The sequence below is a fragment of the Manis javanica genome, chromosome 2 (assembly GCF_040802235.1).
Source record: "Manis javanica isolate MJ-LG chromosome 2, MJ_LKY, whole genome shotgun sequence".
Taxonomy (NCBI): domain Eukaryota; kingdom Metazoa; phylum Chordata; class Mammalia; order Pholidota; family Manidae; genus Manis; species Manis javanica.
The window spans coordinates 63,548,750-63,571,882 of NC_133157.1; the positions used below are offsets into that span (position 1 = coordinate 63,548,750).

A 23,133-nucleotide genomic window follows, 5' to 3' on the forward strand; every position below is an offset into this window, starting at 1 on the left:
TTGGTTGGTACAATTTCAATCTTTTTGAATATACTGATGCTCTTTTTCTGGCCTAGTAAGTAGTCTATTTTGGAAAATGTTCCATTTTCACTTAAGAAGAATCTGTATTCTGTTGCCTTTGGGTAGAGTGTTCTGTAGATGTCTGTTAGATTCATCTTTTCTAATGTGTTGCTCAGTGCCTCTATCTCATTACTTATTTTCTGTCTGGTTGATCTGTCCTTTAAAGTGATTGGTGTGTTGAAGTCTCCTAACATGAATACATTGCCCTTTATTTCCCCCTTTAATTCCGTTAGTATTTGTTGTATGTATTTGAGTGCTCCTATGTTCGGTGCACAGATACTTATAATGGTTATACTTCTTGTTGGACTGACTGCTTTATCATTATGTAATATCCTTCTTTGTCTCATGTTAGTTTCTTTGTTTTGAAGTCTATTTTGTCTGATACAAGTACTGCAACTCGTGTTTTTCTTCTCCCTATTGTTTGCATGAAATATCTTTTTCCAGCCCTACACTTTTTAGTCTGTATATGTCTTTGGGTTTGAAGTGAGACTCTTGTAGGCAGCATATAGGTGGATCTTGCTTTTTATCTCTTCTATAATTCTATGTCTTTTGATTGGTACATTAAATCCATTTACATTTAGTGTGATTATCAATAGATATGTACTTATTGCCATTGCAGGCTTTGGATTCATGGTTACCAAAGATTCAAGAGCAGCTTCTTTACTATCAACAGTCGAACTTAACTTACTTAGTACAGTATTCCAAACACAATCTAAAGGTTCTTTTTTTTCCCTCCCTTCTTTTTCTTCTTCCTTCGTTCTTTATATATTAGGTGTCATATTTTGTGCTCTTTGTGTATCCCTTGACTGACTTTGTGGGTAGCTGATTTAATTTTACATTTGCCTAGTAATTAATTGGACTACTTCCTTTACTGTGGTTTTATTTTCTGTGGTGACAGCTATTTAGCCTTAGGAGCACTTCCATACACAGCAGTCCCTTTAAAATACACTGTAGAGATAGTTTGTGGGAGGTCAATTCCCTCAACTTTTGCTTATCTGAAAATTGTTTAATTCTTGCTTCAAATTTAAATGATAATCTTGCTGGGTGGATTTTTCTTGTTTGGAGGCCCTTCTGTGTCATTGAATTAAATATATCATGCCACTCCCTTCAGGCCTGTAAGGTTTCTGCTGAGAAGTCAGATGATAGACTGATGGGCTTTCCTTTGTATGTGATCTTTTTTCTCTCTCTGGCTTCTTTTAATACTTTGTCCTTGTCCTTGATCTTTTCCATTTTAATCATTATATGTCTTGGTGTTGTCTTCTTTGGGCCCCTTGTTTTGGAGATCTGTGCACCTCCATGCCCTGACTGTCTCCTTCCACAGATTGGGGAAGTTCCCAGAAATTATTTCTTCAAAGACACTTTCTGTCCATTTTTATCTCTCTTCTTCTTGTACCCCTATAATGTGAATATTATTCTGTTTGGATTGGTCACACAGTTCTCTTAATATTCTTTCCTTCCTAGATATCCTTTTATCTCTTTGTGCCTCAGCTTCTTTTTATTCCTGTTCTCTAATTCCTATTCCATTTCTATTTGGTTTACCATCTCCTCTACCTTATCTAATCTGCTTTTAAATCCCTTTATTGTATGCTTCAGTTCAGATACTGTCTTTTTCAAAGAATTTGTCCCTTAGATCTTGAATATTTTTCTGTATCTCCATTAGCATGTTTCTGATTTTTATTTTGAAATCTTTTTCAGGAATATTGATGATTTCAGTTTCACTTATCCTCTTTCTTGTGTTTGAGGGATTTGGGACTGAACAAGGTTCTTCTGCCTGTTCATTTTCCTATTGGATAATGCAGATAATAGGTTTGTGTAAGCAGCGCCCTCTAGTGCCCAGAAGCTCTACTCTTTGGAGCTGCCCAGCCGCTGGAGCATTGATGGGGTTTGGGCCTAGCAGTGCAGGTGCCTGCCAGCATGAAAGAGCCCTTTCCTGCTTCCTGGCTGCGGTGTCTGCCTCCAATCTCAGGGCCATTGAGCCCAGCACACAGTGAGCAGCCTCCATGTTAAGCCCCTGTAGCTCCTGTAGGTGTGGCTGCCCTCTGGCTGGCCTGTTGTAATGGCAGGGGCAACACACTTGTGCACAGGTACCAGCTGGGAGAAAGGAGCAACAGGCTGTGTATTTTGTTGGGGGACCTTGGGGCTGCATTGCCAGCCATGGGGATGGATTGCCTGAAGCTCATGAAAGTTCCCAATCTGCTGGGCTGAGTGTGTCAAGACAATTTTGTCCACCTGTTCCTTCTGAGCAGAGAGCTCTGTGTAGTCCTTGCTCCTTTAGCAGCCCACTCATTGTTGCAAAGTCTTTCAAAGCAGCCACCTTTCTTTTGTCCCAGAGCAGCCTGTTGTGGGAACCTGTTCTCCAGAAGTGGCTGATATCTCAGTCTCTCTGATAATTCCACTTCTCTTTGTTTTCTAACCCCTCTAATCTCCAGAGCACCAGGCAATGTGGATTCGTGCTCCTAGAGTAGATCTTCAGGGCTAGGTATTTAGCAGTTCTGGGTTTCTACTCTTGCCCTGCTCTATTTGTCTTCCTCCACTGGAGAGATGGGGTTGGGGTAGGGCTCAGGTCCTGTCATATCATTGCTTTGTTACTTTACCCCTTTCCATTGGGTCTGCTATTTTCCAGATGGAGGCCAGCTGTTGGCAACCTTCTTTCTGGTCAGCATTTTAGAATTAGTTGTATTTGCTATATTTTCATATTACATGTGGTTTGGGGAGGAGGTTTCTGCCTCACTTCTCATGCCACCATCTTTTTTTCTCCTCGGTAAGGCTTTGTTTTATTGGCATGTTTTACAATGGACCTGTTGAAGGAGAAATTTTATGACAATACATTGGTTACACTGTGGTTCTCAAGAGGTCATAGTCATATATTCCTGGATGGAACATGATATTGGTGGGTCCCAGGTCACAGATAACATTTGTAGTTCCTAATAATTCCCTTGAAGATGCTGATCATTGGCCTTGAGACAGATGAGGCAAAGAGATATATATGCCCCAGGGGAAATCCAAGGTGACCATACCACACTGAGGGCTACAATAATATAAATCTTCTGTGAAGAATTCATTTTATATAACTAACCATACAATTTCCCTATATGAACATTTCCTAACCTTTTTGAACATGCAGTTTTAAGTATCTCTCAAGGAACTAACATTATTAATATGTGCAGAGTTCATATAATGTGTACAGTCTTTACAGATGCAAATTCAGTTTGCCTAGGACCAGGCACTTGTCCAATAGGGGGCATTTCTCCATCTAGAACAGCATTGCCTTTAAACGAAATGTGCGTTGTTGCTGCACATTTTGTTGCAGAAAATTAATCCATTTGATCTTCATAAATCTCAGTATATTTTTGTACCATTTCCTAAAGCATAATTGCTTTGTGTCCCCTCAAACCATTAATCATTAATCCCTTTTATTATTTCTTTTTTTAAAAAATGCTTTCTTTTGTTTACAATAGGTAAAACTATCATAGTATCATCATTCATTCATTTGGTTGGTCATTTATTCATAGCTTATCAAATATTTATTGATATAATTCTACTTATCTTTGCTTTCCAAGACTTACAAAGGTTTGAGAGTGCTAGTCACAGTGCAGGCTGCTAGAGGTGGAATTGTAATTGGGTTATGGTTTGCGGCCTTCAAGATTTCACTATCCAGTAATAGAGGCCAATAGATAAATACATATTTGAGATGCAGTGAGTGCTAAGTGATATATACAGGACTCTACAAAGAATAGTGTTGATAGACAGACTTGTTTAGTTTAGCTCCCCAGTCCAGGAAGGTTGAAGTGGAGGAATTAGGAACAATGGTCTGTCTATCTATCTACCAACCAGTCATTTGCAAAGGTCAGATACTTGGCTGGGTCTGGCAAGAGAGGTGTTCACTTGCCAGAATAGATGGGCAAAGGCTGGGGGCATAACCTATAATGCTGCAGGAATTATTTAATGTAGAGGGGAACATAAGTAATTCCACATAGTTTGTGATGAACAGATCACAATTAATGGGAAACAAGTAAAAATTAATAGCATTAGCTAATATGCTTTAACCACTTAGTAAGTCTCAGAAACTTTCTCAATATTTTATATATAATAGCTATTTTTAACTTCTCTGCAATCTATGGAGTTACTCTTTTAACTTTTTCATAGACAAGGAAACTATGAGGTTACAGGGGTTAAACAGTTTGTCCAGGTACTAATATATGGTAATAGGTGAAGCCAGGCTTTGAATTCTTAACTCCTAGGCCATATTGCCCCCAAACTTAGAAAAAAGAATTTGGAGAAAGAGATCTTAGAAATCCTATGAAAATGAATTTGGATTCTGTACCATAAATTATGGAGATCTTTTGAACAGTTTAAGGAAAGCAATGACATGATAAAAAAGTATGTGTTAGAAAATTCACTCAGCATCCATGGGAAGGATGTTAGGGAAGCGATTTTAGAGGCAGGAGATCAGCTATTTATCTGTTCCACATTTTAATCCAAATTAAATTAAGGAGACTTACAAAGGTTTGAATATTAAGGAGACTTACAAAGATTTGAAAAATACATAGTAAGAAAACTAAATTACATGTAGGAAAGAAAGAGAAAATAAGGGTAAGGATATGAAAAATAGCACCAGTAATTGGTAATAAGGCAAGAACAGGAAACATATGTTGCTAGTGCTATATACTTGTTAAAGATGTGCTGCAAGTTTAGTTCTAAGCCATCAATGTGAAGATGGAAAAATCATCAATTTACAGTTTCCATAAAATATATGGGGCAAACGGTGAGGGAAGAGGAGAGGAAATGAGGGAAGGTGGATGAGTCATACACATCTTTCTGATGATTTGGCTTAATACAGTCAGACATTATAATGTCAACCCTGCAAGATAATCTTTTATAAATATTATTACTGCTAGCCCATATTTTGATAGATATCGGGTAGTAAAGTGTTCAAAATTACGTTTCTGAATAAGCTCCTTTGTGCAGCCATTTGATGTAACTAGTTGAGCGAAGAGTCATATGCTTTGTCAGCTGAGCTGGGCATACAGTTGATATTCTCCTATAAAAATAGTGATGGGGAAAAGGTTGCATGCTTAAATAGAACTAGTCTCTATGCCTTTACCATTCCATTGCTTACCCAGGCACTCATGCGCACATTTTGCTTCAAAGTGAACTGCAGGGCATGGGTTGAGAGTAGAGACCCAAGAGCAGGATCAATATTATCATAAGAAAAAAATTTCCATTTGTGCTAGCACAGTCAATATGTGCAGACTAAGACCAAAAGTTCTACTCCATATAGCATGACCACATAAATTTTAGTCTGGAAAAAAATTTTAAAACAGGTGCAAGCAAATATCTACCACCGTCATAACTCACTAAAACATCCAGAAGACTGAATTTGAGCAGGATAGCCTCCTGGTGTGTCTTCCAAGATTAATTATTTGTGAAATGTAAACAAAAGTGACTTAAGTAGTGGGTTGTATGTAATTATTTGAGTATAAGCCAATTAATAGTTCCTCTGAAACGCTTCATGGCAGCACTGTTTAGACAGTAGGATCAATTTCTTCTTATGACCCATCTTGCTCATAATTAGAAAAGAAACCCTAAAACAATAAGTCCATGTGCTTCAAAAGTGGTATCTGATTATTAAGGAACAAGTTAAAAAGAGCATGATGTAAAAATTTAAAAAGAAATAGGTTAAAAGAAACATTTTGATTTATGGGAAAGTATTAATGGAGTTAATTCCTCAGAACGCTGATTCTCTCAGCAAAACGAGGGGAACTGGATGAGCATCAGGAACCAGGGAGTGTGTACTGAGAGTAAGTAGCTTTTAATCCATAACCAGTACCTGTGTCTGGACTCAAAGGACAAGTACAAGGAAACGGCAGAAGTTACAGATAATTTTTCATTTATCCTTTTAGAATTCTGTGACTTTTGCTGTTCTCTTGGAAGCAGTTCTCTTAGTAACTGGAGCTCTGAGGTAGTGTCATTATCTTTCTGGAGAGGTGGTGTAAGGGATGGGGGAGAAGTGATCTTATTGGAAATAAGAGGCTAGTAATTGCTTCTTCCTTATAAAGAGTGGAGAGTATAGAGAGAAATGATATACTGTAAAACTTAACAGACACTATAATGATAATGTAATAATAATCACAACAGTAGATAAAACTAGTGTTGGAGAGAATATGGAGAAATTGGAAGCCTCATACATTGCTGCTGGGAATGTAACATGGTGCACCGGTGGTGGGAAACAGTTTGAGAGTTCTTCAAAAAGTTAAACATATATTGTCATATGACCTAGCAGTTCAACAACTAGGTATATACCCAAGAGAATTGAAAGTATATGTTCAAACAAAATCTTATGTAAGAATGTTCATAGCAGCATTATTCATGATATCCAGAAAAATGGAATCAACCCAACTGATCAATGGATAAGCTCATGAAGGCATAAACAAATTGTGGTATAGCCGTATGTTGGACTATTTATTATTCAGCCATAAAGAGGAATGAACTATTAGACTATGCTAGGCCATGGATGAGCCTTGAACATATGCTAAGTAAAAAAGCCAGACACAAAGACCACATGTTACATGATTCTATTTATTTGAAATGTCCAGACCAGGCAAACAGAGAGAGATAAAAAGTAAATTAGTGGTTGGCAGGGGTAGAGGGAAGGAGGAATGGGGAGTAACTGCTAATGGGCATGGAACTTCCTCCTAGGCTGACAAAAATGCTCTGGAATTATATAGTGATAATGGCTGCACGACCTCATGAATTAAAAATGCCACTGAATTGTATATCCTAAAATGGTGAATTTTATGGTACGTGAATTACATCTCAAAAACAAAATTCCCTGGTGAAACCCAGCTCATCATCATGGTTATCACCATGACACCATGTTATATTGCAATGCTCTCTACATGTTGAGACTAAGAGCACCTTGAGGGCAGAACCTCTCTCCACTCTTCTTTGTTACCCTCTTACTTGGCAGAACCTGGGACAGTATAGTATCCATCAGTGTTTGCTTTTCAGAATTGGATTTATGCCCTTGAACATTCCTACTAAAAGTTTTTGTGTAACATTATAGAAGAACTAGAGACCAGCTTGAGAAAGTAATTAAAATACCAGAATATACATAAGGGAAAATATAATAAACTGGGCTCTATTTTTGGGTTCATGATGGAGTACAATTATTTCTCAATTCAAGCTCCCTCACCAAGGTGCTTTAAAGGCTCATTGCCATGAGAAATATTTTCCAAAGAACTGCCAATATAGTGAAATTAGGGCATACTTTAATCTCTTTACACAAACAATAATGTCTAATGTATTAAGGAGACCTAAGTTTTAAAAATTTTGTGATTTGATACTTGGTTGGTAAACATATTCCAAATTACCATTAACTATTTTCTCTTTATTGATAACTACTACTTTAAACCCACAGATATATATTGTGTATTTTATGAATATAAAAATATGTATATGTGCATATATTTTAGGCAAAGTATTTCAAGTATAGCAGATCTTCAATCTGAAGAGTGGTCCTAACCAAATGTCACTGTGATGGAAACTTTAGATTAGAAAAGAGAAAGAAGGAGAGAGAAATTTATGGCCTATAGTATTTTAGAGGGTGGCCTTAGTCTGTGAGGGCCTGGACCCTCTGAGTCTCTCATCTATACACATTTCTGTGTAAATACAGATTTACCCCCAAATTAAACAGATAAAGATCAAGTCAAGGGAAAAAAAAGGCAGATGGTTAAGTAAGAAAAGCTCAATACTCAAAATATAGCATGACATTTTAAAATAATAGTGAGTTAGGAAGATATGCATAAATACCATGCTACTCATAAATTACACTCATTTCTTTGGAAACCTGTGTGGGAAGGCAAGCACACCCAGTTTTGATGCTTTATTCTTTATGGTGCACTTACCAAGTTCAGTTTCAAATGCATTCTAATAATTCCCTTGAGTGCAATTTCAGTGCACTGAAATATACATAGATACAATTCATTTTCTATTGCCTTCCAATTCAGAATGATACTAAGCAATTACTACCATTTCAAAGCATATGAGATATAGGCTATGTTTCTCTCTTTCTTTTATTGTTTTCTTATTAGAAATCCTATGTATACTAATTACTGAAAAATCAAATAAATGGAGATAAGTAAGAAGATAACCCATAATTCTATTACCAGGGAAAAGCACCCCGAAGGCTACAGTGTTGATACTATCAGACACTTTTTTAAGTGTATAATTTTTATCCTTATAAAATTGGAATTATACAAAACATTTATTATCTTAAAAATTTAGAATACATGAGGAACAACTACTCATGTTAACATTATTTTGGGCAATTTCATGGTGTTCTTTTATGTGGATTACCATTATCTACTTAATTAATTCCCTATTGCTTGAAATTTAAATTTTTCCAATGTTTCAAAAGTACAAGCAGCCTTATGGTGGATAGAATTATAATTGAATCTTTCTATACAATCTTTATAATATTCTAAGGATAAACTGACTAAACTGAAATTACTGGGTCAGAGGGCCTAATTATTTTTGAAGCTTTTGATGTATGTTACCAAATTGCCCTTCCAAAATACTCATTTACTCTCTTAGCACACAAGAATGTTACTCTCTGTATGTTAACCTACATTCACTAAAAATTTTTTAAAATATCTTCACAAATTTGATAGACAAAAATGTTACTTATCTCCTTGTGGTTCCTTAAAAAATACCCTTTAATTATTACAGAATATTTCCAGTTTGTAATCTGTCTTATTTTTTGTGCTTTTAAAGAATAGACTGCCAAATATATTTGGTATTTTCCTTCATCATTATGATCATGCCTGGAAAATGTATGCAAATATTCTGCAGCTCAAGAGATAGCAGTTCACCTATATTTTCTTCTATTGCTTTTATGCTTTTTTTTTTTTTTTTTTTTTTACAAATCCTTAATTTGCTAATAATTTTGGGGGAAGAAATAAGAGGCAAAGAGGCAAATATGTTTATTCTGGTAATAGAAAAAGAGGCAAATATTTTTATTCCTCTAATGTTTATTCAGTTGTCTTAATACAATTGTTGAACCAAACCATTTGTCTCCACTTACTTGTGTTTTCTAAAGTTAAAAGGTCATTCAAATTATTTGAAAATTTGCATTGTGTTCTGTTAAAACAGGCTGATTGAAACACAGAATCCTTCTGTGACTGCAGAAAAATACAAGTGCTGTATCAAACCAAGTCTATTAAATGAATTACAAATTCCTTTATAAAGTGAAGGTGTGGGGCAAAATTATCATTTGAGTGCCAGTGAGGTCTCTCAGTCATCTTGCTACCCTTTCTTTAAGCTAGGATTATTGGAAAATTCCAAGAAAAAGAGCAAGATCATTGTAAAACACTGGATAAACATTTTCTAGTTCTCCCAATTATAAAAGAATAGTGACAATATTCTACATTTAAAAATTCTAGATGGCTTATCTATTTAGTAACCACTTAAAAAAGATAGAACATTAACTGCTTTTGCACTTAAAAAAATTAATACATTAAGGAAAATGGAAATGTCTCCTAATCATTGATTGCTATGAAAGCTGACTTTCATAGAGCTGACTTCACTTGGTAACTGGTTAGATTTCTTGTTTTACCTTTATGAACAAAAAACAGGAAAAATGCTAAATTACCTATTTCTTTCAAGGGTAATTAAAGAAATCACTGAATTAAACTTAGTAGTGTTAGAATTACCTTTGAATGGATGAAGATATAGTCAAATGTCTAATGTCTAATGGTGATACTGATATTTTGAGATCTAGTGTTCATGTCTAGGAATCTGATTTTTCAAAAATCAAATGTACTGAGAATATAGGCCATAACAAGTGCCATAAAGTAATGAATGAACAGAAAGGAATAAGGAAATATGTAGTGTGGCACACAAAAAAAAGGATGGACAACCTTCCCTTTTGGAAAGGTTAGAGTAGTCCTTCTCAAACTTTCTTATTCAAATGAGTCATCCTGCGATCTTGATAAAATACGTATTTTGATTCAGAATCTGGGGTAGGCCTGAGAATCTACATTTTTTTAAATTGAAGTATCATTGATATAGAGTCTTATGTTGGCTTCCAATATACAACACAGTGCTTCAACAGTTACCCATATTATTAAATCCTCACCCCCTCTAGTGCGGTCACTATCAATCAATGTAGTAAGATGTTACAGAATCATTAACAGTATTCTCCGTGCTGTGCTACCTTCCCCGTGGAGAGTCTGCATTTCTAATAAGCTTTGGATGCTAAGGCTGCTGGTCCATGGGTCACACTGAGCAGCAACAATTTAGAGGAATTTTAGATTTTTTCAGCTCTACAATTCTAGGCATAACTAACAGTAAAAGATTTCTTATTTACTTAGTAGAGATAACTTGGGCTTAATTTTTCCAAATATATTTCTGTTTCAGTGTGTATATAATCTATGCTAACATCCAGAATCTTGACCTGCAAATAAATTACTTATCACCTAAAGGTAATAATGAAGGTGATAGCGTATTCTCATATTTCTCAAGGCAGAAATAATAGCACAATGTAGCCAACTAAAGTTCCGTAGTGATGAGCAATAAAAATGCTATTATGGCACAAGCAGGAGAGAGAATCTCTGACATTGCATAGAAAAGACCAGTCATCATGGAGTCATTACGGAGTGCCTCTGCTGTAGGCTATCCAAACTACACAGGAGATGTTTCTGATTTGCCAAGAATTTCAGAAGTCCTGACTATCATTTGGTCTGCTCTTTAGTCTATAGTAATCATTTTCAGTGTGTGCAAGAGGGTGTGTAGGTGTGAATATGTGTATGTTTAAAAAAAACATAAGGTTTATTGAATAAGTGTTTTAAGGCAAATGTAACCAGCAAAAGAAAATTTCAACTCTGCAGATTTCCACTTGCAAGGAGGTTAATGGAAGATGTCAAAGTTCTAGTCCCAGATCTGCTATTAACTATTACCATGTGGTCTTGGAGTGATCACTTTACAGCCTGGGCTTCAAGTCCTTGCTTCTTAAATGAGCAAGCTGGATAAGATGACCTCTAGTGTCTTTCAAGTCAAAAATTTCATAAAAAGAGCTAAGTATGAAACCAGAACTTTAGCTTTGAGCCTTTTGTTTTCATAAGGAATTAATACATTTTATATATTATTGCCAGAGGGTCAGCTTTCTAAATAAGAACAGTACTTTAAAAAATTGTTTATAATAGGTACAACTTCCTTATTTTGACAATTGTCAGTATGATTTTCATTCCAGTGTAGTTGGTTTGTTTTTTACTCTTTGGCTGCTTTCCTGGTTTTCTCTTTGATTTGGTATACTGAAGTTTCATCACAATATATTTAAATACAGAATTTATTTTCCTTTATCTTGATAGTAACACATGCTTAGTATTTATCTTGATAGTAACTCATCATCTAGTATATGATGAACCACATTTTCTGTTTTAGTATATCGTCATCCAATATACTTTCAAGTATTATTTCTCCTCTAATGTCTATATTCTCTTATTGTATAACTCTTAGTAGATGTATATTAGATCTTGTTGTATGGCCTCAGACTCTTCACTTATCTCACGTTTTCTGTGCCTGTGTCTTTCTCTGAGGCAATCTGTAAGATTATCCAAGATGAATTTTCTGTTCAATCTTGCTTCAGTTGTATCTAATCTGTATTTTGTTTTTAAAACTGTTCTGTTATTTTTCTTTTCCTTTTTTTTAAATTTCCAGAACTTTTTTTTGATTCTATTTCAGATCCACCCATGCTGTCTTCACCTTTCTTGTCCTTTACTATTGTGTCTACTTTTTTATGTACTTGTTTTTTTATTTAAAAGACATGTATTAACAACAAATTATCTGAGATATAAATAAATAAAATTATCCTGTTTGCAATGGCATCAAAAAAAATACTTAGAAATAAATTTAACCAAAGAAGTGAAAGATTTCTGCACCGAAAACTAAAAGACATTGATGAAAAAAATTGAACAAGATATAAACAAGTGGAAAGATATTCTGTGATGATGTTTTGGAAGAATTAATATTGCTAAAACATCCATACTACGCAAAACCATATATAGATTCAGTGCAATCCCTATAAGATTCTAATGGCATTTTTAGAGAGGTAGAAAAACAATCCTACAATTTATATGGAGCCACAAAAGACCCTGAGTAGCCAAAGCAATCCTGAGTCTCAGCCAAAACAAAGTCTGAGTCTTCATACTTCTTGATTTCATGCTATGTAAAAAGTTATAGAAATCAAAACAGTATGGTACTAGCATATGGAACAAAACCAATAGCCCAGAAATAAACCCACACATACATAGCCAATTAATTTATGCCAGGTGAAGTTTTTGAAGTAGGCTTTCAAGAATAGCTAAGATTGAGTAGTAAGAGAAGGGAATACTTACATCCAATTGCTTTGAAAACAGGATCTTAGAGCTCATGTATTGAGAAATTTTGAAATCCCTCTATCTGTCTTTTTTCTCTTTTTATTTGTCATGTGAGCTACATAATGCAGAGCAATGAGAATAGATGTTGAAGCAATCCAATCTGAGGTGAGCATAAGCAAATTCCCTAAGAACTCTGCGCCTCAGGTATCCTGTTTAAAGAATGGGCATAGAGAACCCCATGTTATGACATAGCAGTGAGAAACAGATGAGGTAAAGGAGGATGCAAAGTGCTCAAGGAAAGGTAGCTAGCTACTCAGTTGCCCCATATCTCCTTTTGTTACTGTGAGCAATTGTTGTCAATCGAAATAGCAACATTAATTGTAGCAAATTAGAATTTTTTAAATCCTGCTCCAATCTCCCTGTACAGATTGATATATTAACACTCATTACTCTACCTGCAAACCACATGGAACTCCTTGCTTCCAGATCTGCCATGTTCATCCATGACATGTTCACTCACTAGCCTTTTCCATAATCCATTCTCCCTGCTGGAATAACCTTTCTCTCTTCTTCCCTCTTTCCTTGGCAAGCTCTTTTCTTCTAAGGCTCAGGTCCACTCTAATGTCCTTAAGAGGAATCTCCCAGGCAAAATTAGTTGCTTATTTCTCGGAGGTACCATAGCCATAGAATTTGAACAAACCTCTTCCTGCACTGCAAGCTCCCCTAAGGCTGTGGCTACAGTTTGTTTATCTTTGCATCTTCCCCTAGTGCCAATCAACAGTGACTGGTTTAAAGCAGATGCTCATAAATGTTAGCTATGTGTGCATGTATGAATGAATCCCCAAACCAAGGCTTGCCGACATCTGGTTCCACAACATCTGCTGCAGAGTGAAAACAAAAATGAATCTGTAGAATAGCTTTTGACAGCCAAGTTGTTATTTTATACCCTTTCATGGGAAGCTCCCACTTTTTTTGTTGTTATAGCTGGTGAATCCACATTGGAGCAATGATGCCCAGCTGAGTGACTACATGAGGATAGTTTATAGTCTCTAGACACCACGAGGAGAAAGCTGGTGATCTGAGAAAACTCTCCCCAGACAGAACGTGGACTCTACAATATTTTGTTACCCTAAAGAGAAACTCAAAATGAAATTAAATTTAAATGTAAGAGAAGCAACTTCTTTAGGAAAAAATTTGACATTCTTATGGAGAAAACAGGAAATGAACTTTTTTCTTGACCTCATATCATAATCGAAAAAAAAATCTTACCAACCAAACGATGATAACCATTTGCCAGAACTGAAAAAATAAGTGTCAATGAAAAATATAAAGTGCTTGACACTTTGGTATCTGTAATGCTCTGAGGTTTCATTTTCTTTGTTTTTATGTGGTTTAGGAATTGACTTCTGTGACTGTACTGATTCAGTTGTTCAATTCAGTAAACATGTGTCAGTTATATTCCATGTGCTGAGCACTGTGCTGGAAACAGTAGATATGTATCTGATAGGAAAGAGTTGAGATTAAAAAAAGAACAAGATCTGTCACTCCTTTTCTTAGAATCCCTAGCAACCACAGCTCTCTGGCACCTAGCCACTTTCTTGCCTTGAGGAATGGCAGGGGGAACTGAAGGATTACTCAGACAAGCACAGCAAATAAGAATGAGAGAGCAGTAGGTTTCTGCAGAAGCTGTTAGGGAAGTGGCACGCTGTTTCATTAAAGGCAGATTGAAAAGTTACTTCCTTCTGATTTGAAAATACTGGTCACAGAGGTGTTTAAAATTTCATTATGGAGTTGGTTTCAGTGTTTTTGTTCTTTCTGCCATGGTCATGTGCGGAAACAATGATCTGGCTAAGAAAAAATTTAAGTTGATTCAGAGGCTGGAAAGATGAGTGGAGTTTGTCCTTTTACTTTGTTTTTCACAGTGGATGTGGCAAATAGGCCACATGTCTGAACTTGAGTGATGCTGACAGTGGTTCCGGTCAAGTTAACAATTCATGGTCCCTGCTGTGTACCAGGTCCTCCAGGGGAATCAAAAGCAAAGAGGACACAGTTGCTGCTTGTGGATGGTCTTACATCTTGCAAAATAAATAAGACTGGGGTACAAATGCAGAAATTAGCTAAGTGTTGTAGGAGAGGTGCAAAGTGCCCATGGGTTAGTGAAGCAAGGGAGAAAACGTGCCAGTTGGAGTCAGTCAGACAAGGGGTCATGGAGGTGGTAGCATCTGAAACGGACATTGATAAATTAGGTAATATTTTCAGTAATAGAGGGGAGCTGTTCTTTTAATTCACATCTTTACTTCCACCATAGTAAGAAACTCTTTTTGAAGAGCAGTTGCTAGTTAGTTTGACTAAAGTATGAGATATGTTTAGGGGGCAGGAAGTTGCTTGGGCAGAAGTAGGAAAGGTACCTGGTGGGGAAGGGAGGTTACAACTCCAAATAAGAGGTTCTGTGCTTTAAAAATATTCAGTAGAAGAATTTTTGAAGATTTGAGCAAAGGATTCCAATGATTGCTTATGTGCTTCATCAGTTATAATCTGGCAGTTTAGGGTAGTGTGAACTCATTTTCAATTGCAGGAGCAGATAGCAGAGGAGAGACTGTCACAGTTATCCAGTTAAGATGGAATCAAATCGTAGAATGAGCAAGGTCAAGGGACTCAGGTGAAGTCTTAGATTTGCCAGTAAAAGAGGCTCCATTAAAGGAAAAGCTGATAAATTGGACCACATCAAAATTAAAAACTTCTGCTCTGTGAAAGATCCTGTTAGGATGAAAAGACAAATTAAGGACTGGGAGAAAATATTGCAAACCATGTACCTGACATAGGATCATAAAAATGACCCCATTTTTATGTCTTTATCCAGAGGAAACCACTGATGATGTTTTGGTGTGTATCTTTTAAAATAGCTTTCTATGAAGATAAATGCAACATTAAAGTGTTACAATAATATTATACATGCTGTTTAGCAATCTGAACATGGAGGTACTGTGTTTCATTTAACCAACCAGGTAAGGGATGGACTATTAGCTTCTTTGCATTTTTTAGCTATAGTAAACAACTCTAGGATGAATGTTCTTAAATATACATTCATCTACACTTGATAAAGTACATCCTGGAAGAAGTCATTATAAGCAGAATGCCTAGCAAAGAATACGTAGATTTTAAATTTTAAACTATGTGGGCAGATACAGTCTAGAAATACAGAATTTTTACATTCCTAACAACTGTCCTTCACTGTTTTCTTATACCCTTTCCAGTATTTGATACTGTCAATATATCCTTTTAAAATATTTGATGGAAGATAAAAAGTTAGATCTCATTCTTTTGTATACACTTATCTGATTATTACAAAGATTCATTATTTTTCATACTTTTTTTTTCTTGCTATTGGCATTTTTCTAGTTGCCAATTGCCTACTGATTCCTCTTACTCACTTTTCATAGGGTTGCTTTTTTCTTACTATTTTTTAGAGTTGGTTGTACATTGGGGATGCAAGTTTTTGTTGTGCATGTTGGCATGTTGACAATATTTTCCTAGTTTATCATTGCTTTTCAATCTTATTCAAAGGATTTAAAAATTTTTGCCATAGGTCAAGTTGAAATTTTTAAGTAGTTACCAGTACTTTCTGGATTTTATGGCACATATAAAAAAGCCCTCTCCACCCTTATTTAAATAGAGGATAGAGAGAGGATGAAGAAAAGAGGATAGATATGTGGGTAGGCATTTATAATTTATAAAAGTAGGAAAAAACAACAACTCAATTTAAATCCTAATCAAATCACAACAAAAGCAAACAACAGTGAAGCTCTTTCTTTGGTCAAGGAGAATTGAATCAAATACATTTTGAAGCTTTTTATCTACTCTGGGATGGTATGCAATCAGTACATGGGGAAATGCTTTCCCTGTTTCAAAGAATATTTATTAAGTACAATATTTATTAACCTGTGCTAGGTTTTGACTCAAAGTAAAAAAAGATAATGATTCAGAAAATAAAGTAAAAATGCCCCTGCCTCCAAAGAGCACAGGCTGTAACTGTCATGTATATATAAGGGAGTGTAGAAGCCTTAGAATCCTCCTCCCATCTTCATGCCATCTTATCTTACTTCAAAACCATAAGAGAAACAATTGCTAAATCTAAAAATCCTGAGTTACTGAAAAATAAAATACTTCTTGTGATTTCAAGAAAACATATTATCTAAAAGAGCCCCTAATTCCCTTCTTCTGCATCTACATTCATGACTACCTCCCTGCAAGGAGACCCGGATGCCTTTGAGACACTGAGTGGGCTGTAATAACTAAACCTGTAATCATTTTTTATGCCAAGAAAATGTTTACAAAACATCTGCACCATTTAACCAGCTAGGATGTTTTGTGAAAAATATTTCTGATTGCTTCTATCAAGTGGTACTCATCTATTTGATATAATGGATAAAAATATTTGAAAATACTTGGTCATCTTAACTCTGTGTGTGTGTGTGTGTGTAATATGTATGTGCATATACTCATGTATAGCAGAATTTTATATACAATTATGTTTTTAAATTAATATACTTAATGTATTTTGTAAGGGAGAATGGAAGATATTAAGAGGAGGAACTAAGATTACTTTATAATGAGAGAAATAATAGTCCCTACTGTTTTTAATAGGATTTTAGAAATTATTTTACCTTCATTATTCAATATCTGCAAAAAGCCTGTGAAATACGCATGAATATTTTTGTTTTATGTAATGCAGAAGTATGACTAAGCGAGTCAAGCTCCTGGGTTAGTCACTATCATGATAAAGCAAAACCCCGAGTTCAGTGCTTTCTCCACCATACTCTTGCTCCCTAGTGATAAAGGCCTGTCTAACTTGTAAAAGGAGGATTAGTGAGTTATTCCCAATTAGGTATATATGTATAAATCTAATGAGACCCTAGCCACTTACTTAACAAGGGCCCTGCTTGCTGAAACAAAGCCCCCTCTTTATCATACTTGCCTGAGCACAATGTCACAGGAGCAACGTTAACTTTGGAGTCAAATTCCATCCTGGGTTTGAATTCCGGTAATGCCCTTATTAGCCGCGTGTACTCGGACCTGACCTCTCTGCCTTGTCTTCATCGGGGTCTATTGGCAGTGGTAATACTCACAATGGGGACTTTTCTTGATATGTCAGGCACATTGTAGGTGCTCCAGAGCCATCCGGAGGGACATCATCTGGACTCTCCTAGGATGGCAACAAGAGATAAACAGTGATTTGGGAAATCGTTACAGGGAATGAGGCCCTGTATGTAAAGGCAAGAGCCAACAAGAGTCAATTCTGAGCCCTGTGTTTTAAAGCCCCCACCTTCAAAGAACTGGAATTTGGCCATGGTTAGATTCACCCCTTTTATCTCTGATCCTCATATTCCCTTGTTTGATGAGGCATTACATTAAGGAAATGGGGAACCTCGAGAACATAAGAGAAATGTAGGAATAGCATTGATGAACCTTTTAACGATGTTCAAAATAGATTTCCCTAATCCTTGGTTTTTTACCCCTTCATAGATGATGGCGTCTGTGTCTTTAAATGTTTACTCAACAAAGATACTGAATGTTGCCGTGTGGGGAAGGAGTCCATCTTGATTACTCTGGGATACCACAGTGCCTTGCTGAAATTTGAGTCTCATGCCGGTAAGTCTTGTGCCTGTGCTGACTCTGTCTTTTCCACAGATGAAGCCCCGGAGAGGCTGGCTTTTTGCTGTTACTGGTTGGCTTTTGGTAGCATGTTTCCTGTTCAGAGTTTTCATTGAATGATAGTACGGTTTGCAGCTGCCTCTGGCGCCTTCCTGACACCGCAGCTTGAGACCGGCCAGCCTTTTCCTAGACTATGAGAATATTTTCATTCTTAGCTCCCCTTTCGGCCTTCCTTCATCTAAGGCGGCAGGAGAGGCCACCAAGGATTAACCAGATCTTCTCCACTGTTGTTGATTCTCCTGGAAGATATGGCCCTTTGCAGAAATGGGATTTTCAGCATGAGAGTCAGTCAGAATGACTTGAGCCTGTTTTGCCTTTGAATCATGTATTGAACATTTTTAGACACTGGGCAACAAATTTCAAGCAGCAGGAAAGTAAACTAAATAGAACTATTTTAAAACAGGGCTGAAAGGTGCTCTGGAAGACATCTGGTCTGATAAAGACAATTAAGGCTAACAATGCCTTGGGTCTACCTTAGACAGCCGAATGTCATTTTTTTAATTTAGATATAAATTGTTCCTTTTTACATACAGTGTTAATCCAAGCAATGTAAAGTATTAGCAATGGTATATATTTCTCCCCTGGTTAGCTAAAATATCCAAAGCTGTTTCATTATTGATAACTACTTAGGATAAAGAAGTTAAACTGGTTTCTTATTTCTAGGCTGACTCTGGAATCAGCCAGATTAAGGAACTTGTTTTATCATGTATCTATCTCTCTATCCACCCCTCAATTCATCTACCAGTCCATCTTATTTTTATGATTCATTTCAACATAATTTCAATAACCAGCACATTTTACCACCATGTGCTCCAACTTTCATATCCTTAACTAGAATTCAAAATTTATATTTCTCATTTTTTTCTAATAAGATTAAATTTGCATACATTGAGATGCACAAATCTGAAGAATAGCATCATTCCTGAAAGTGACCTCATGCCCTCTCCCAGTCATTCTTTGTTCCCGTCCTTCTAGGGGTAATCACTGTTCTGCTTTTTTTCTCAGCTATAAGTTAACTGTCTTCTCTAGAATCTCTTAAAAAATGGAATTAGTCAGTATATATTCTCTTTAATAAGGTCACTCAGTATGTTGTTGCAAATATTAGTAGTTTGTTTCTTGATTGCTAAGTAATAGTCGTAATATGCTTATCCATTCTATTTTGATGGAATTGACACAGTCTTCAGGTTTGGGCTGTGAATAAGACTTCTATAAATATTCTTCTACCAATCTTTTTGTATACATAAATATTTTTTCATTTCTCTTGGATCAATACCTAGGAGGAAAATTGCTAGGTTATAGAGTAAGTGCATGATTAGTTTTATAAGAAATAGCCGGAATTTTTTTTGAAGTGTTTGTACTATTTTACATTCCACCAGTAGTGAATGAGAATTCCACTGGTTCTTCCACATCTTTGCAAACATTTGATCTTTCAGTCTTTTAAATATTTTCCATTCTGGTGGGTATGTAGTTGTAGCTCATGGTGACTTTAATTTATATTTTCCTGATGCTTAACGATGTTAAGTACTTTTTCGTGTGCTTATGAATTCAAATCATTTGCCCAAGTAATTGGTTGTTTTATCTATGGAATTGTCCTTTATATGTCCAGGTACAGGCATGTATCAGATATGGAATTTATGGATGTTATCTCCAAGGGTAGCTTGCTTATTCATTTGCAGAATGATGCCTTATGTTGAGCAGAAGTTTTAAAATTTGATTAAGTCCAATTTAACATTTTTTCTTTGTGCTTATTGCATTCTGTTTCTTAACCTTTGCCTACCCTCAAATAGTGAATGATTTCTTCTATATTTCTTTCTAGAAGTTTTATAGCTCTAGTGTTTATATTTTATATATACAATCTATCTTAATTATTTACATATGGTGTATAGTATGGGGAGAAGGATTATTTTTGGACAATATGGATATCCATTTATTCTAGCACTGTTGAAAAGACCCCTGCAAGTCAAATAACTGTATACAGACATAGTCTATTTCAGAGCTTTCTATTCTGTTCGATTGATTATCCTTACACCAGTATCACATTGCCTGGATTACCCAAGTAACACTTAAAGTCAGATAGTTTAAGTCCTCCAACTTTGTTCTTCTTTGTCAAGATTGTTCCAGATATTCCTGCTCCTCTGCCTTTTCATATATATTATGTTGTCAACTTTTACAAAGTGCTTGATTATTACTGACATTGATCAGTTTGATGAGAATGGTCATTTTTACAATAATAAGTCAGCCATTGGTAAGCTGAAGACAGCTTACACTAAATGACAACAGGCCATTATTAAATTATCAGAAGTTTTATAGCCTGAAACTGGCTAGAATGGGATAATTTACACCACAGAGACTGGCAAACTATAAACAAGGGCCTTTTTTTGTTTTGTGAGGAGAATCAGTTGTTAAATGTTTACCAGCACACCACTACTTCCAGTCTGGGAATATGGTATTTCTTTCCATTTATTTAGGTCTTTTCTTTAATTGAAGTATAGTGATATTCAATGTTATCAGTTTCAAATCTACAACACAGTGTGGTTCAACAGATATCCACATTATTAAATCTTTAACCCAACTAGTAGTTACTGTCTGTCAATAGGGGAAGATGTTGCAGAATCATTGACTGTGTTCTGTATGCTGCATTTCCATCCCTGTGACCAATTTATATTATGATTGAGATCTGTGTGCCTCTTTATCCCCCAGCCCCACCTCACCCACCCAACCCCTCCTCCATGGTAACCACCAGTCACTTCTCAGTGTCTGCGAGTCTACTGCTGATTTGTTCATTTTGTTTTGTTTTTAGATTCCACATAAGTAAAATCATGTGGTATTTATCTTTCTCTGCCTGGCTTATTTCACTTAGCATAATACTCTCTAGGCCCATCCATGTGTATTTAGGTCTTTAATTTTTCCCCAGAAGGGAAATGTGTTGTAGTTTTCAGATAGATGTTGTATACAACTTTTGACAAATTTATCCCTAGATGTATTATGCTTTTGAATCTATCAAAAATAAAATTTTGAAAACTCACAACTGTTTGCTGCTGGTATATAATAAATTAATTTTTAATGTCAATATTGTATACTACAACCTATTTTATTCACTACTAGTTTTAGTAGTTATGTTTTGGATTTCTTAGAATTTCCTGTTTCAAAAAACTCTGTCAAATGCACATAGAGTCAGCTTTCATTCTTTACTGATATTTATGCTTTTTATACCTTTCCTTGACTTTTTGAAATTATCATCATCTCCAGTATAGTACTGCACAGACCTGGGAGAGCAGTGGTCCATAACATTTTCCCGACTGTAGGGCAAAAGTCCAGTATGCCACCATTAAGTATAATGTTTGTTGTATGTTTTTTGTGGCTGCCCTTTATCAGATTGGGGAAGTTCCCATCTATCCTCAGCTTGCTGGAAAATTTTTTTTTTTTGAGAGGGCATCTCTCATATTTATTGATCAAATGGTTGTTAACAACAATAAAATTCTGTATAGGGGACTCAATGCACAATCATTAATCAACCCCAAGCATAATTCTCAACATTTTCCAATCTTCTGAAGCATAACGAACAAGTTCTTACATGGTGAACAAGTTCTTACGTAGTGAATAAGTTCTTAGATGGGGAACAGTGCAAGGGCAGTCATATCACAGAAACTTTCGGTTTTGATCACACATCATGAACTATAAACAATCAAGTCAGATATGATTATTCATTTGATTTTTATACTTGATTTATATGTGGATCCCACATTTCTCCCTTATTTTATTTTATTTTATTTTATTTTTAATAAAATGCTGAAATGGTAGGTAGATAGCTTGCTGGAAATTTTTATCATGATTGAGCATTGCATGTTGTCAAATGTTTTTCTGGATGTATTAAGATTATCATATTCTATAGATTTGGTGAATTACTTGGAATGGGGTAGTTTGTATAGAATTGGTTCTTGCTGAGTTGAAGATACATAAATTTGCATTCAGAAAGGCTAAAACTGGTAGAATTTCTAAGGCAGGTTAATCCAGAGAAAGCTTTTTATTAGAAGGCAGAGCTAAAAAAATAAATCTGTATAGGGCTCTCCCTAAGTTTCTAGCTGAATAAATCCTAAGCAGAACATGTGCAGGGTAGATTTCCACAGGAAGTACAATAACCACTATTGTGAATGCTTGAAGCATAAAGAAGAAACTACAAAATAGTCACACCTTAGTAGCATCTAAACTAGATCTAGAGTTAAGACTTCTCTGTGCCAACCAAGGCAAAACCAACCGCAAGTCTTTAGAAGAATCAAGTTGACATACAATTAGCTACTCTGCCTGACTGAACAAACCTCAGTACTCCTTAAAGGAAGGCGACAAAATCTAGACTAGACAATCAATAGCACAACATTTAGAATATCCAGCTTCAGTAACAGAAAGATATCTGCAAAATTCCCAAATACATGGAAGTTAAAATAATTCTCAGTATCTCAGGATGAAAGAGGTAATCAGAAGAGAAATTAGAATGTATTTTGAACTAAATGATAGTGAAGATGCAACATATCAAAACAAAGTTTGGTTACAAAAGTAAAGCCATACTTACTGAAGGATTAATGAATTTAAGAAACTTTTTCACAAAAGAATAAAATAGATAAAATTGACTAAAGTTCCACTGTAAGAAGCTAAAACAAAAGGGGAACCCCAAAAATGCAGAAGAAAGAATACTGTAAAGAGTAGAAATCAACAAAACAGAAAGTAGGTAAACAATTGAGAGAATAATGCAACCAAAAACTGACTTGTTGAAAAGACTAATAAGATTGATAAATCTCTAGCTAGGCTGATCAAAAAAAAAAGATGACCAATATCAGGAAAGAAATAGGAGAAATCATTATAGATATTATGAATTAAAAGGATAACATGCACATTATGAATAAATTTGCCAGTAAAACTGACATCTTAGATGAAATGGAACAATTCCATGAAAGAATATAAAATGTCAAATTGACACAGGTCAATCTCA

The 23,133-nt window shown here is 35.6% G+C and overlaps 1 protein-coding gene across 7 annotated transcripts in view; it reads left to right on the plus strand.

Annotated features, from left to right (window-relative positions):
* LOC108396514 (histone-arginine methyltransferase CARM1-like) overlaps window positions 1-23,133 on the plus strand; it is a 281,263-nt gene that overhangs the window by 96,658 nt on the left and 161,472 nt on the right. For all 7 annotated transcript variants that reach the window (XM_073228590.1, XM_073228591.1, XM_073228595.1 and 4 more), the window contains exon 2: window positions 17,961-18,086. In XM_073228590.1, the coding sequence (XP_073084691.1) occupies window positions 17,961-18,086 (126 nt within the window). The remainder of the gene's footprint in view (window positions 1-17,960; window positions 18,087-23,133) is intronic.